The 12,611-nt window shown below is 38.4% G+C and overlaps 1 protein-coding gene across 1 annotated transcript; it reads left to right on the plus strand.

Moving 5' to 3' along the window:
- The first annotated feature begins 194 nt into the window (after positions 1-194).
- On the plus strand, positions 195-10,373 carry LOC144631800 (uncharacterized). Its single transcript, XM_078490364.1, has 6 exons — positions 195-334; positions 1,919-1,980; positions 3,224-3,344; positions 4,779-5,733; positions 7,179-7,256; positions 9,297-10,373. Exons 2-6 carry the CDS (start codon positions 1,921-1,923, stop codon positions 9,394-9,396), a joined length of 1,314 nt encoding a protein of 437 aa, XP_078346490.1. The 5' UTR covers positions 195-334; positions 1,919-1,920; the 3' UTR covers positions 9,397-10,373.
- The last annotated feature ends 2,238 nt before the right edge of the window (positions 10,374-12,611 follow it).

The following is a 12,611-nucleotide window of genomic DNA, read 5'->3' on the forward strand; positions in this document are numbered from 1 at the left end:
AATTTGTTGCTCAAAAGTTGCCAAGGAAGGCAAAAGTTGCCCTAGGTTGCTGGTACTACAAAAAGTTGCTCAAAACGCTAAAAGTTGCTTAAAAGTTGCCGAGCACAATCTATTTGTGCCTAGCCTGGGGTGCTTTATTAGGGGCTCACAGGTCACGAAATTCCCTAAGGACCGCTACGCATCCCGGGAAAGCCCCCCGACCGAGTTAGCTTAGTACTGGGTACTAGTAAAATGGCCGCACAGCTGACGGAGGTGAGAAGAAGGTTTCTGTTTTCTCCTTTTCTGTTCAATTTGAAGCACCATAAAGCTTGAATGTTTTCTGAAGCTTGACCAGGTAAGTCCAGCTTTTATACAGTTGATAGTAAGAAATAGTTTGCTCTTACAAAGTTGAAGTATAATGGCGAAGAATGGGCGAGAAATAATAGATCGAAAATAGAACTATAAGAAGCCTTTTTCTTGCGTTTTCTTTAACAATATCACGCGAGAAAATATAGCTTTTATGTTCGAGTAGCGAGAACAGTAGCGCACGAAACAGGCTTTGCGAACGATGCAAATATTATTGTCGTTACATGTCGAGTGTAACGTACGATTTATATCTTTGAATGTTAAGGCTGACGTGTTATTAATGTTCTGGACAAAAGGCATATAAATAAATACACTTGGTTGAGATTTTCAAATTTGAGTATAATGAACAGAACTCAACAAAGCAATTTTCCTGTAAATCCGTTAATTGCCTCAACACAGAAATAAGTTGTGACTAATTTCCACTAGTCTACATGGCTCTGGACCTTTCTCTCGATATCTGTCCAGCTAGAAGCAGTTGATGTCGCCCCATCGCACCGTCATCCTAAGTTTCATCACCCCCAACCAAAAGAACATTGTGAAGAGAAAGATATGGAGAAAATTAACTGTCACCATTGCTCAGGAATTAAACTTGTGAAAGTTTAGCTGCTGCTCACAAATTAAACTTGTGAAAGTTTAGTGGACCAATATTTGGTTTGGATTATTGTTTATACCAAAGCAAGGATTATGTTTTTGCATATAAGGGTGATTACAAGTGATTACACATGGACATCTCTTGGTAAGGGCAACAGGGTTGGAAATTAGCGCTCGCCCACTCGCCCAGGCGAGTGTGAAAACTGTCTGGCGAGTACAAATCACGGATCACTCGCCCAGTTTGGCGAGTACGATTTTCATATCCAGATTATAGTTTTCAAAATAAGCGTCCACTGATCCATGAAACGGAAGATGTATCAAATTGAAAACTGCATATCAACTTTTGAAGTAAGCATGCTCATGGTTAAATTGTAAAGTAAGGTCTTTTTTGGCGATTTTTCATTTAAGAATTAGATTGCAGTCTGTATCATGATCGACCACCACTGTGGCACAATGAGTATTGAACGTGATTAAAATTGTTAGAGGAGGGGGGCTAAATTTTCCTTTCTTTAATGGAGGAGACTGGGTGAGAGAAAATTTATCTGGGCGAGCGCAATTTGAAGGTCACTCGCCCAGATGGCGAGTGCTCCGAAATTTTAGTTTCCAACCCTGGGGCAACGTAACTAAGGGGGAACAGTGTGATAGGGCAATATAACTTAAGACATTTATCCAACTTGCCAGATACTAAAGAATGTGACAGCAGACCGACGCTCAAAACAGGCTAAGTACTCCAGACCCCCAGCATATGATAGACCCTCTTCCTGGTGAAACCTTAGCTTGTGATAAGTTTTCTTTCAGCTGGTGAAATGAGTTCTCACGACCGAGGTTTACCAGGGTCCCATTTTTACAAGCTTCTTTATTTCTCTGCTGGCAGACAATGTATCAATTGATATAATCATATATTGTAAGGAGAAGTAGAAAATATTAACTCTCAGGATTTTGATTTTGATATTAATTTGTGATTTACTTTTTCTTAACCAAGGCATGGATTTCAAACAGTTGATGAAATTGGCCTCTCAAAATAAAAGCCAGGCAAGGAAGCAGGTATAATTATAAGAATTTTTATTTCTCTTATTAAGTTAAATTAATGTACAGTTGCAAATAAATGAAAATTATCTCAGATGGCAATTTTGGTTAATTGAAGATATCTTCTTGAACACGCATGTAAGAATACAAGTACATACTAAAACAGTGGATAGCGTTATTGGCGTGCACTGATTGGCTACTCAAACATGGGATATCCTTTGCTATTCAACTCCAAGCAACTCACTTGCAAAAACTGCAGCAGTCACTGACAGGCATAAGTGAGTTAAAAGTAATCCTTTTTGGGTTATATTACAGTAAAAACCCGCGTGTAAGAACCTAGGGATTTAAGAACCTTCTGGCAGAAATTCGCTTTTTTAATACCCTAAAATATAAGAACCTGTTTAGCCAAACAAATCCCAACAGGTTCTTATATGTGGGGTTTAACTATTTAATTTGTATATTTTTTACCAAAAACTATACTGTATCATTGATCAATTAATGTTGTTGGACTTTTGGCAACCTGGGTACATTATAAAATATTTATAATGAAGAACAGACCAGATTTTATACTATTTCTGATAATCAACAACAATGTCTACTCTGTAGAAATTAAGAACCTTATTAAGAACCCACTTAGCCTAAACTGTCAATAAGTACCCCATAATACAAGAACCTGTTTTGCCAAACTCTGAAAAAGTAGGTTCTTACACGCGGGTTTTTACTGTATCTCACTGTTTTAGTATATATAAAACAACCATTCACCTCAGTGTCGGTGGCTTGTGGTGGATATTTACCTCACTGCGAAATATCCACTACTAGCCATTGCTAAACTGGTTTGTGATGACCTGAAGCAGTCTGATCAGTTCTCTGAGTGGTCTGAATATTTATCTTATTAACCATGCATGAGGTCCATACTGGGAGGATATCTGCCCTATGTCTGACAATATGGATCAAGAACAGCGGGGTCTGTACAGAAATGTGAGGTGGCAAATACGTGATCGCCTGGGATCATACCAAGCAAGCTGGGTTAATAAGGGATTAATTATAAGAATACATAAATTTATATATCATTGAAAAGAGCGCTAGAATCATTTCCAAGAGTTTAGGGAATAAAAAGATCTTTCAAAAATGACCTCAAACTTCCTTTGAAAAGGAGTTCTGTTTGAGAAAAAATGCTCTGACTTGTATTACAAACCAATGAGTATTGTTGTTTGTAGTTTTATTATTATATTATTTTGAGATTACTTTTTTTAATAAACAGCAAGAAACAAAAGTAGTGACAACCAAAAATTCTGATGGAAAATCAAAGGAGGGTGGGGTATCACAAGCTGCTGTGCAGGCCTTTCTTGCAAAGAAAGAAATTGAAAAGAAAAAAAAGGCAGGTAAGAGAATACTCGTTGATACTCTAGCACTAGTGAAGAATATTTAAAAAACAAAGCTAGCAGAGGCACACAATCAAATTCAGTATACGTGAGTGTGCAAAAAACCAAATTTTGCACGCAGCCTGAGCATGAGCATGGCTTGAGCAAGTTGCTTTGCCAGAATTTTTTTTCTTGGGCAGTTTTTTTCGCCATGGGTTAAATTTACATTTCCACCGGCAATGTTTTAAAACAATTGGTTCATGCTTTTAGTTATGCAATATTTTAACAATAGAGTGTTTCTGTTGAGGAACTATCGACTGATAGTTGCCCCGCGGAAATTTGATGTTCTTAAAACAAATATTAGCCCGAGAAGCGAAGCTTCGAGGGCAAATATGCTAGTTTTAAAAACATCAAATTTCCAAGGGGCAACTATCAGACCGATAGTTCCGAGACAGAAACACTCTATTGTCTTTATTGTTCACCACTAAATTTTTCTTCCACGCGCACATACAAAAACAAGCATCGTGAATTATTTTTACTTTTGAGATTAAAAAACTCAATTGAAAGCCGAAATTTAACAAACGAAACAAAACCAGACGAGAAACCCACTAAATGCAGTGAATTTGGTTGGTTTTTTTGTCTGCAGGCAGCTTGTTTACAAAAAACAGTCACGGGCGGGCACTATCGATCCGAGCATTTTTCAAGGGAGGGCACTATGGGCTGATAGTGCCCTCCGGCGGACGGGCACTATCGCGTCACGTGTTCAATTTAAACCAATCAGAATCGGAGAAAATTTAGTGGTGAACTATAATGAGTTATGGTGCACTTGAGAAGTCTAGAGGACATGCAAGAAGCTACAATCCTAGACAAAAATCCATGGTACACTTAAAGAAATTGTGCTCAGTGACCATTTCCTTTGCATCGTTGTTTAAGCTTCTGAGCCCCCCTTTCCCCCCAAAACAATGTTGAGATATTGTCCCACTGTATGATGGATATAGAAACCAACATTGATTTGGGGGTGGGGAGGGGAGGTCAATACAACGTCAATTTTTCGTCGAATTGGTTAAGTGTCCCAGGACTTTTGTCTAGGATTGTAGTTGAGTTGCTTTCAGCTATTGACTTAAGCAACTCTTACGCTTCTTTTGTGCTCTCCAAACTTCCCGTGTGCACCATAACTTGATAGCGCACATTAAAGCATGCACCATTTGTTGAATAAGACCAGGTGATGAGGACACGTGGAAAACGTTTGGCTTCTTTTTAATTGTATAACATTTTAGCTTTGTTAATAATATTTTTTCCTATTATTATTGCTATCATATTCATTGTTTGACAGCCCAAATTTGCTTTTACATGTAGATAAAATAATTTTAGAAGGAGTTCATAGATCACTGATGCAGAAAAAATTTTGCCCGAGAATTTAAACCAACCTTTTCTGTTTTATTTTTGTGTACATAGCTGAGGAAGAAGCAGCAAGACGAGCAAGAATTCAGGAGCGTCTGGCTCAATCCCTTGGGGCTAAAAAGACAGAAGCTGCAAAGGCCACTAAAAGTGGTCTAACATCTCACGAGGAACGCCACAAACCACCCAAGACAACCATGACAACTGAACAACAATCAAGTAGAATGAATGAGAAACAAAAACCTTCAGATCAAAGATCTTCTAAGACACACCACCAGTCATCTTCAAAGAAACTCGAAACAGACAGAAAACTGGCAAGACCTTCTATGGAACCTGATAGTAAAAACAGAGATATGAAGTCTAAAAAGTCTGTTGAGACAATTCGTAAGGGCCAACCAAATGCAAAGAAGGGTGCACCCCTTAACTTTAAAGAGTTACTGGCTGCGGCGGAAAAGAATAAGAATGGTGGTGCAAAATTGCAGTCTGGGCTTGATAGTGGTAACAGTTTAAAGAACAGTGGAAGCAAAGGGGAGAGCAGCAATATAAAAAAGAAAAGTTTGGAAGACAAATTTGTCAAACAAGATAAGAGTGCAAAGCACGAAAAAACAACTGTAACTACAGATTCTAAGAGATTGACAAAGTCTGTGCCAAATGGAAAGTCATTACCTTCAGTGAAGGAATCCAGTGTTAAAAAGGATGTTAAGAAATCATCAGGATTAGTAAATGGAAGCAGAGAAAAACAATTAGCAAGTAAAATGTCTTCTTCAATTGGAGCTACATCGAGTAACGGAAAGATAAGTCACTCTAAATACAGTAATTCTAGCATGGAAAGAAGGCCAGTGAAAGAACTCCATCCCAGCCAAAAAAGAGACAGGGCTAATCTTAAGAGGAAAAGAAACCCTTATTTGGATGAAATGGATGACTTCATTGATGACGGAGATGATGATGATGATGATGAGGTGCCTGATGTCTCAAAGTATATACGGGAAATTTTTGGTTATGACAAGACAAGGTTGGTGTCTCGTTATTAGCATTGAAAATAAGAGACCTCTTATTTTAGGCAGGAATACACAATGTTCATGCACCACTGGCAGATCTTTTTTGCTATAAAATGTACACGTTAGGACCAAATTGCTTAAAAATTTTTTTTAGCCCCTTCTCCATTTTAGAGGAAGAAAGGGCCCACCTCCTCCCTCCCCCCCCCCCTCTTTTGGATCTGCTGCTACTATCCATGAGTATGTTCACTCTGTGAAATAAGTAATATATCAAACACGAGCAACAGTGTTTCATAAGGTATCCAAACACTAAGAAGAGAGTTAAGAATATGATGTGCAGTGGAGAATTTTTGACAATATTCCAGGTGTTTGAGAAGCCGATGAAACACTGTCTCTTGTTTGTTATTATTCAACAGGTGCGCGCTGCCCATATATGGTCAAAATGTTAACGATATCTGTCATCCGTACATAACAGACATCCTGCGATATTCGTAGGTTGCGAAGATTCGTCCGAAATCTTGTAAAGCGCTGCACAATTACAGTTTTTCTATCTGCAAAATGTGTTTCGTTAACAATTTGTTGAATAATAAAACAATTATCCTGCTCAATCTTGCAGAATATCGTCTGATTTTAGCCAACTCGGCCTACGGCCTCGTCGGCTAAGTATCAGGTGATATTCCGCGCGATTTCGCAGGATAATTGTTAAATATATCATCTCATAACGAAAACTATGGAGTAAACTATAAAATAAAATCGAAAAAAAATCTATGCTAATAAAGACCGGGGTATCCAAACCTCCTTCACGGTTATGATTTTCTTTGTTTTAACCTGATGAATTATTAATGAGTTCGAGAAGGCAAGGTATAGACTTCTTAGGTAAACATCCTTTGGAATCTACTAATAAGTGGGGTTCCAAGTCTTATAGAGATTGTACACATGCGTCAGGTAACTAATTTGGCTACAGGAAGTTTGGTTTGGACATTCTCTGGTCACTATAAATAAAGTGCCTTCATATTATATTGGGAATAAGATGGCCACAAAAAATATCCAACCTGGAAGTACGAAACATCTGTAAACAAGAGGACATCATGGTGAGCTTAACCCGCAGGAAATGGAGATGGATTGGGCATGTGTTGAGGAAGGAATTGGGGGATGTGGCTAAAGAAGGTTTATTCTGGACACCAGAGGGAAAGCGAGCACGGGGAAGGCCTAGAACAACTTGGCAAAGGTCGGCCGAGAAAGAACTTAAGTCCCTGCACCTGACCTGGAGCGAGATCCGGAAGGCGGCACAAGACTGCTCCCGCTGGAGAGAGACTGTAGAGGCCTTATGCGTCCAATGGCGCGAAAAGGATCGATGATTGATTGTAATAATAATTTTATGTTGTTTGTTATACCAAAAAAAATTGAACCTGGTAGTGATCAAATTATGTTGACTGGAATTTGATTTCAATCATGGTAACAGGTTTAATGATGATGATGATGATGATTTGTCCCACATGGAAGCCAATTATCGACAAATAGAAAGAGAAGAACAAAAGAGGTAAGGAACCATGAACACAAGCTGTACCTAGACATTCTGCTTGTGCTGTTCCAAGGATGACGCTAAAGGCTGGCTTCACTTATGAAGTTGTAATCAGAAATGCAGAGCGTATGTTACGATCTAGTGAAAATCAAACTGACAGAGAACTTTGTAAGCAGAGTTCCTGATTCCACTTATAATGACTCCTTGCTTATGATCCAGTGAAAGCAAAATTGTCCAAGTTACAAAGTGAAAGGCAGTACTCGGAGGGTCTGAGATCTAGCAGTGTGATTTGTTTGTTATTCAGCTTCTGCTTGCATCACAGTCAATCTAGTTTTTGCTGGATGTATAAGTGTCTGAGTCACAAGCAGAATCGGAAGCAAATGGAAGCATTCTGATTCTTCCAACTCCAAATCCGTTGAGCTTATGGCTCTGCTAATGACTCTGATTTTCGATTATCACAATGTCATAAGTGCCCAGGGGGGGAGGGGGGGTACTCCAGCTTTTAAATGACGGGGATGATCGAATGGAGGCAAAACTCAGGACCCAAAAAAATCCCTAAGTCTTCCGACGTTACGTTACCCAAAAAAATCCCTGGACCAAAATTAACCCCCCCAAAAAATCCCTTGTCGAATTACCCATAAATTTCCAGGAGGGGAAATAATATAAAACAAAGAAAACCATGTTAACTTTGTTTATTCATCATACCATAAATACGCCAAGGCCGCGCCAAGGCACTTTAGTTTGTTTCTAATACCCAAAAAAATCCCCTATTTAATCAAGTCACCCAAAAAAATACTTGCCAAATTTTCCAACCCAAAAAAATCCCAAAATCGAAAATTTCAAACCCAAAAAAATCCTTCGATCATCCCCGTCATTTACAAGCCAGAGTACCCCCCTGGGCATAAGTGGCTCTTACGACTCCTGTTATGATGCCAACTCTGAGTGGGTCGCCAGTGAAAACCAGCCTTAAGAAAAAAAAACTAGGCCAGCTCATTAAGGGGGGTCCTTCTTAACTACCAATTCGTTGGTAAAAAATATTCCTGACCATCATTTTTTGGAAACCAAACCCCCTACGGATAAGATTTTTGCAGAACTTTGTTCTTTTGACAAGCCTTCAAGAGTTTCAAATCACGGCCACATTTGACAAGTCACGTGACCGGAATAGAAAAAACTCTAAAACTGAAAGGGCATATAGTTCTGAAAATTAAAATCAGTGCCAACAGATAAAGAATGTCCACGTGCTTAATTCTTTGTATGGTTTTTATAAAATTCACATTATTATTAACGTAATGACCTAATAAACACCCGTATTTTCAGACTTTCTACAGTAGTGTTCCATTCTTACAAGTAAACGCTAATTCCATACGAAGGATTGTAAAAAAGGCCATGTTATCTCTAATTCTTTAAAAAGTTCGGAACTCTACTTTATCTCCCCAAGTTTAAGGGATTTAAAATTCTAATGCGCGGTTTGGGACTGGCACTAGAAACACGTGCGCAATATCAATGTTTTCAATGCAGTTATCCTCCCCACCAAAATTTCACCGTTAAGCATTACCAAATGCTCCAAAATGGCTTGCCACCAAAAACCATCTTTAGCAATTCCTTAGCAACTGCTCTAGATTTGTAGTTAAGAAGGACCCCAGTCCACTCTATTCTTCTGGTCTGTACATTATAAAAATTTATTTATATTTCCCTTGCTGAAGATCTTGCCAATCAAATCATGTGTCCCCAGAGCCACTTGTTCCTTGTGCCCCAGGCTCAGCCGGCTAAGAGGGACAAGCGGCTCTGGGGTCGAAAATGGCCATAGTCTTAAGATGTGCAATCTTTTCCAATGAAAAAGGAAATTTCAGTTACAGGTTGTATAATAAAATAAAGAGACTGGACAAAGTTCACAAACCCAAATGTAATGAACATCTGATAGTTATTTTTAGGAATTATTAATATATTTTTTATGCGATTGAGTGGTGGTAGTAGGCAATACTGACGATACACCAAATCCCCTGTGACAATTTTAGCTTATATAGTGAAAATAATAATTGATATGCTTTTTATTACCAGCGCCAAGATTGCCAAGCTAGAAGACGAAATTGAGCAGTTGAAAGAGTTGGCAGAACTGAAGAAACAGAGAGACAAGCTTAAAAAGAAGTCAAAGAAATAGAGGCATTTGGAAATTTGCATTTTTTTATTGTCATTAGAGACACGATTCATATTTTTTCAGTTGGACAAATACCCTTTATCTTTACTCATTCTTAGTTGAACCTCTCTATGCGTGCCCACAGTCTTCGTTTTCTTCGCAAATTATTTTTCTACGGATTGAAACGGTTTTGATGTTTATTAGGTGAAAATGATAACATAACAATGATAATGAAATGTGGTCAAATGTCAAAAAACAGAAATTACAGAATGATATTTTCTGTAGTGTTTATGAGTTTTGACAGTTTTATAACTGAGTGTTAATTAGATCACACGAATTTTGGTCAATTTTCAGATCTTTGCTTCAATCTTGAGATCTTCTTTTTTCTGCGGTGCTCTTTATCTCTTCTATTTCTTTGGACAATCCCATAGAGAGGCTCATAGTTGAGACATTTAGTAAACATGAAATCATGACACAAGTTCTGGATACACAAAGTACACAGGCTAAAAATATTTTGACGTGGGCTGTTTTTGGTAGTTACTGCATGCACCAGTAGTCCTCAATCCCACCAGGGGATGCATAAGACCAGCATGCATGAATGCCTGAAAAATGTGAAAATCAAGTGTTTTCTTTTTTTGAAAATGTAGCTCATAGAACAGTGTTTATTAAACATTAGGCACAAAAAATCAACAACTCCAAAAAAATTAAAATCTCAATTTAAGATGTTTTGTCTTACCTCGGCACCAGAGCAATAGCTAACGTAGTCAATTGTCAGCTCTTAATCTGGTGCTGAGGTAAGACAAAACACCTTAAAATAAGATATTACCTTAGTTTTTATGGAGAATGTGTGGTTCCAAAATATAATATTATCCATTCCCACCCCAAGGAAGGTAATTAAAAATTCAGCAAGGAAAGGGGGTTTCAAAAGCCAAAATTTTATGGGAAAGTGTGAAGCTTATTAATTGGAATTTTCAGGGGGTGGAGAGCTGGGGATATTTTCCCCAGGGGGGGTACTCCGGCTTGTAATTTACGGGGATGATCGAATGGAGGCAAAACTCAGGGCCCAAAAAAATCCCTAAGTCTTCCGACATTACCCTAAAAAATCCCTGGCCCAAAAATAACCCCCCAAAAAATCCCTTGTCAAATTACCCTTAAATTGTCAGGAGGGGCAATAATATAACACAAAGAAAGCCATTCAAAATTGAGCGCTCGTGTTTGTCTATCCATCACACCATAAATACGCCAAGGCCGTGCCAAGGCACTTAAGTTCGTTTTTAATACCAAAAAAAATCCCCTACTTAAATCAAGTCACCCATAAAAATACTTGCCAAATTTTCCAACCCAAAAAAAATCCCAAAATCGAAAATTTCAAACCCAAAAAAATCCTTCGATCATCCCCGTCATTTATAAGCCGGAGTACCCCCCCTGGGATATTTTCTGGAGGGTCCTGGAGGAACGCATTTCACAAAGCAGCAGATAAATTCTCAGAGGGTGGTTGCATCACTGCCCCTTCTCTAATCTGAAAAGTCATTGGAAATTCAGAGGGGAGATGGATTCAAAAACCGAGAATTTTAAAGGAAAGTATGAAGTAAAACAAGGGTATGGATATTTTCAGCAACATAATGTGTTTAATGCATACAACATTGGGGAAAGGACATGTTAAACAAATTGAATTTTATTTATTTGGTAAATAATTATTATAAATTTAAATTAATTCAATTTTATGTTGCTTGCAAATTTTTGCACAGTAGCAGCTTGAGGAGTTGTAGAATTTTCTAGATGTTAGGGTAAATAATTCAATATTTAACAGTTTTACTGGTAGATAGGAAATAATGATAGATCATTGCATAGATGTACAAGCCATCAGGTCATGATATTGTATCTCAGTTGCATTTTTTTCTTATAGAATTCTAAATGTTGGGCTGCACAGTTTTCAATGTGTACAACAAATGTTTTCAATGTGTACAACATTGGCAGTACTTAGCTGCAGCACTCACAATGCATCTGCACATTTGCCTTCAGAGTGAAATATACATGACCTGATTTCGTTTGGCCACCTTTGCATGAAATAAAACTTGGTAGTTGAAAGCGTTGTGAATGATTTATTGGAAACACAATGTTCACAAGTCTATCAAGGAACATACCAAATTTGTCTTTGTCTTTCTTTCTTCTGTGGAGCAGAGATAAAACATCCTGGGGGGGGGGACTCCCATATGAAACGGACGGGGATGCTCGTCGGAAATTTTGAAAAGAACCCCTAAAAGAGGCCAATCCGGGTGTGGCTCAACCTTTTCTTGACCCCTAAAAGATACCAAAAACTAAAAATAGAATTGATATTTGTATATTTCTGCATGTGTAACCCTAAACGAGACCATCATGGCTAAACATATTGCCATTTTTCCCGGAACACCCTAGGCGAGACCAAAAATCCGAAATTTACACCCCCAAGCGAGACAACGAGCATTCCTGTCACTTTCATATGTGAGTCCCCCCCCCCCCCCCCCCGGGTAAAACATGTCACCCATTTTCATTTGTCCATTATTATAAGAGCAAATGGCATGTTTTATTCCACGAAGTAGTCGGTGCCTCGGCTAAAGAGGGGAAAGGGGAAAAGATGAGACAGGCCCGTAGCCTGGCCATGGTTTTTGCCCGGTAGGTTCGTTTTCTCTTGAAGCAGACCAAACAGTTGTAGACTGAACATTTGCTTAGCAATTTTTTCTCTTTATTCACTTTACCAGTGCACACGAGATGCTATCAGGGGCATAAAACTCAGAGCAAAATATACCCTGGCAGTTAGAAAGGACTAATACAAAGTACAACAGAGAAAATTATATTTGATTTGTTCTCTTAGATTCAATAAAAAAAAAATCCAGAAATCTGTCATTCTTTGCATTCAGAGGTATAAACAAGACAGTGATTGACCCCAGTGATTAACCTTGCTCACAAGTATTGTATAGTAGTATTATGTTATGAATGTCATGCTACAATATAATGCAACATTTGCTAAGCAACAAAAGCAGTTATGAAATGGATCCTCGCAGAGCAAAAGCAATTTAAGCAATTGCATTTTTTTAGGCCCGAAAAAAATTCAAGTTTATAACGGGATTTGAACCCATGATCTCCACAATACCGGTGCATTGCTCTACTAACTGAACTACATGTATGAAGCCTTGATAAGTTGGGAGCAGGTCAATCGTGGGTCCTAATGTCCCGCATGCAGAGTAGATGACACAGCGAAT

The sequence above is a fragment of the Oculina patagonica genome, chromosome 12, assembly GCF_052425735.1.
Source record: "Oculina patagonica isolate OP01 chromosome 12, crgOcupat, whole genome shotgun sequence".
In the NCBI taxonomy this organism is placed as follows: domain Eukaryota; kingdom Metazoa; phylum Cnidaria; class Anthozoa; order Scleractinia; family Oculinidae; genus Oculina; species Oculina patagonica.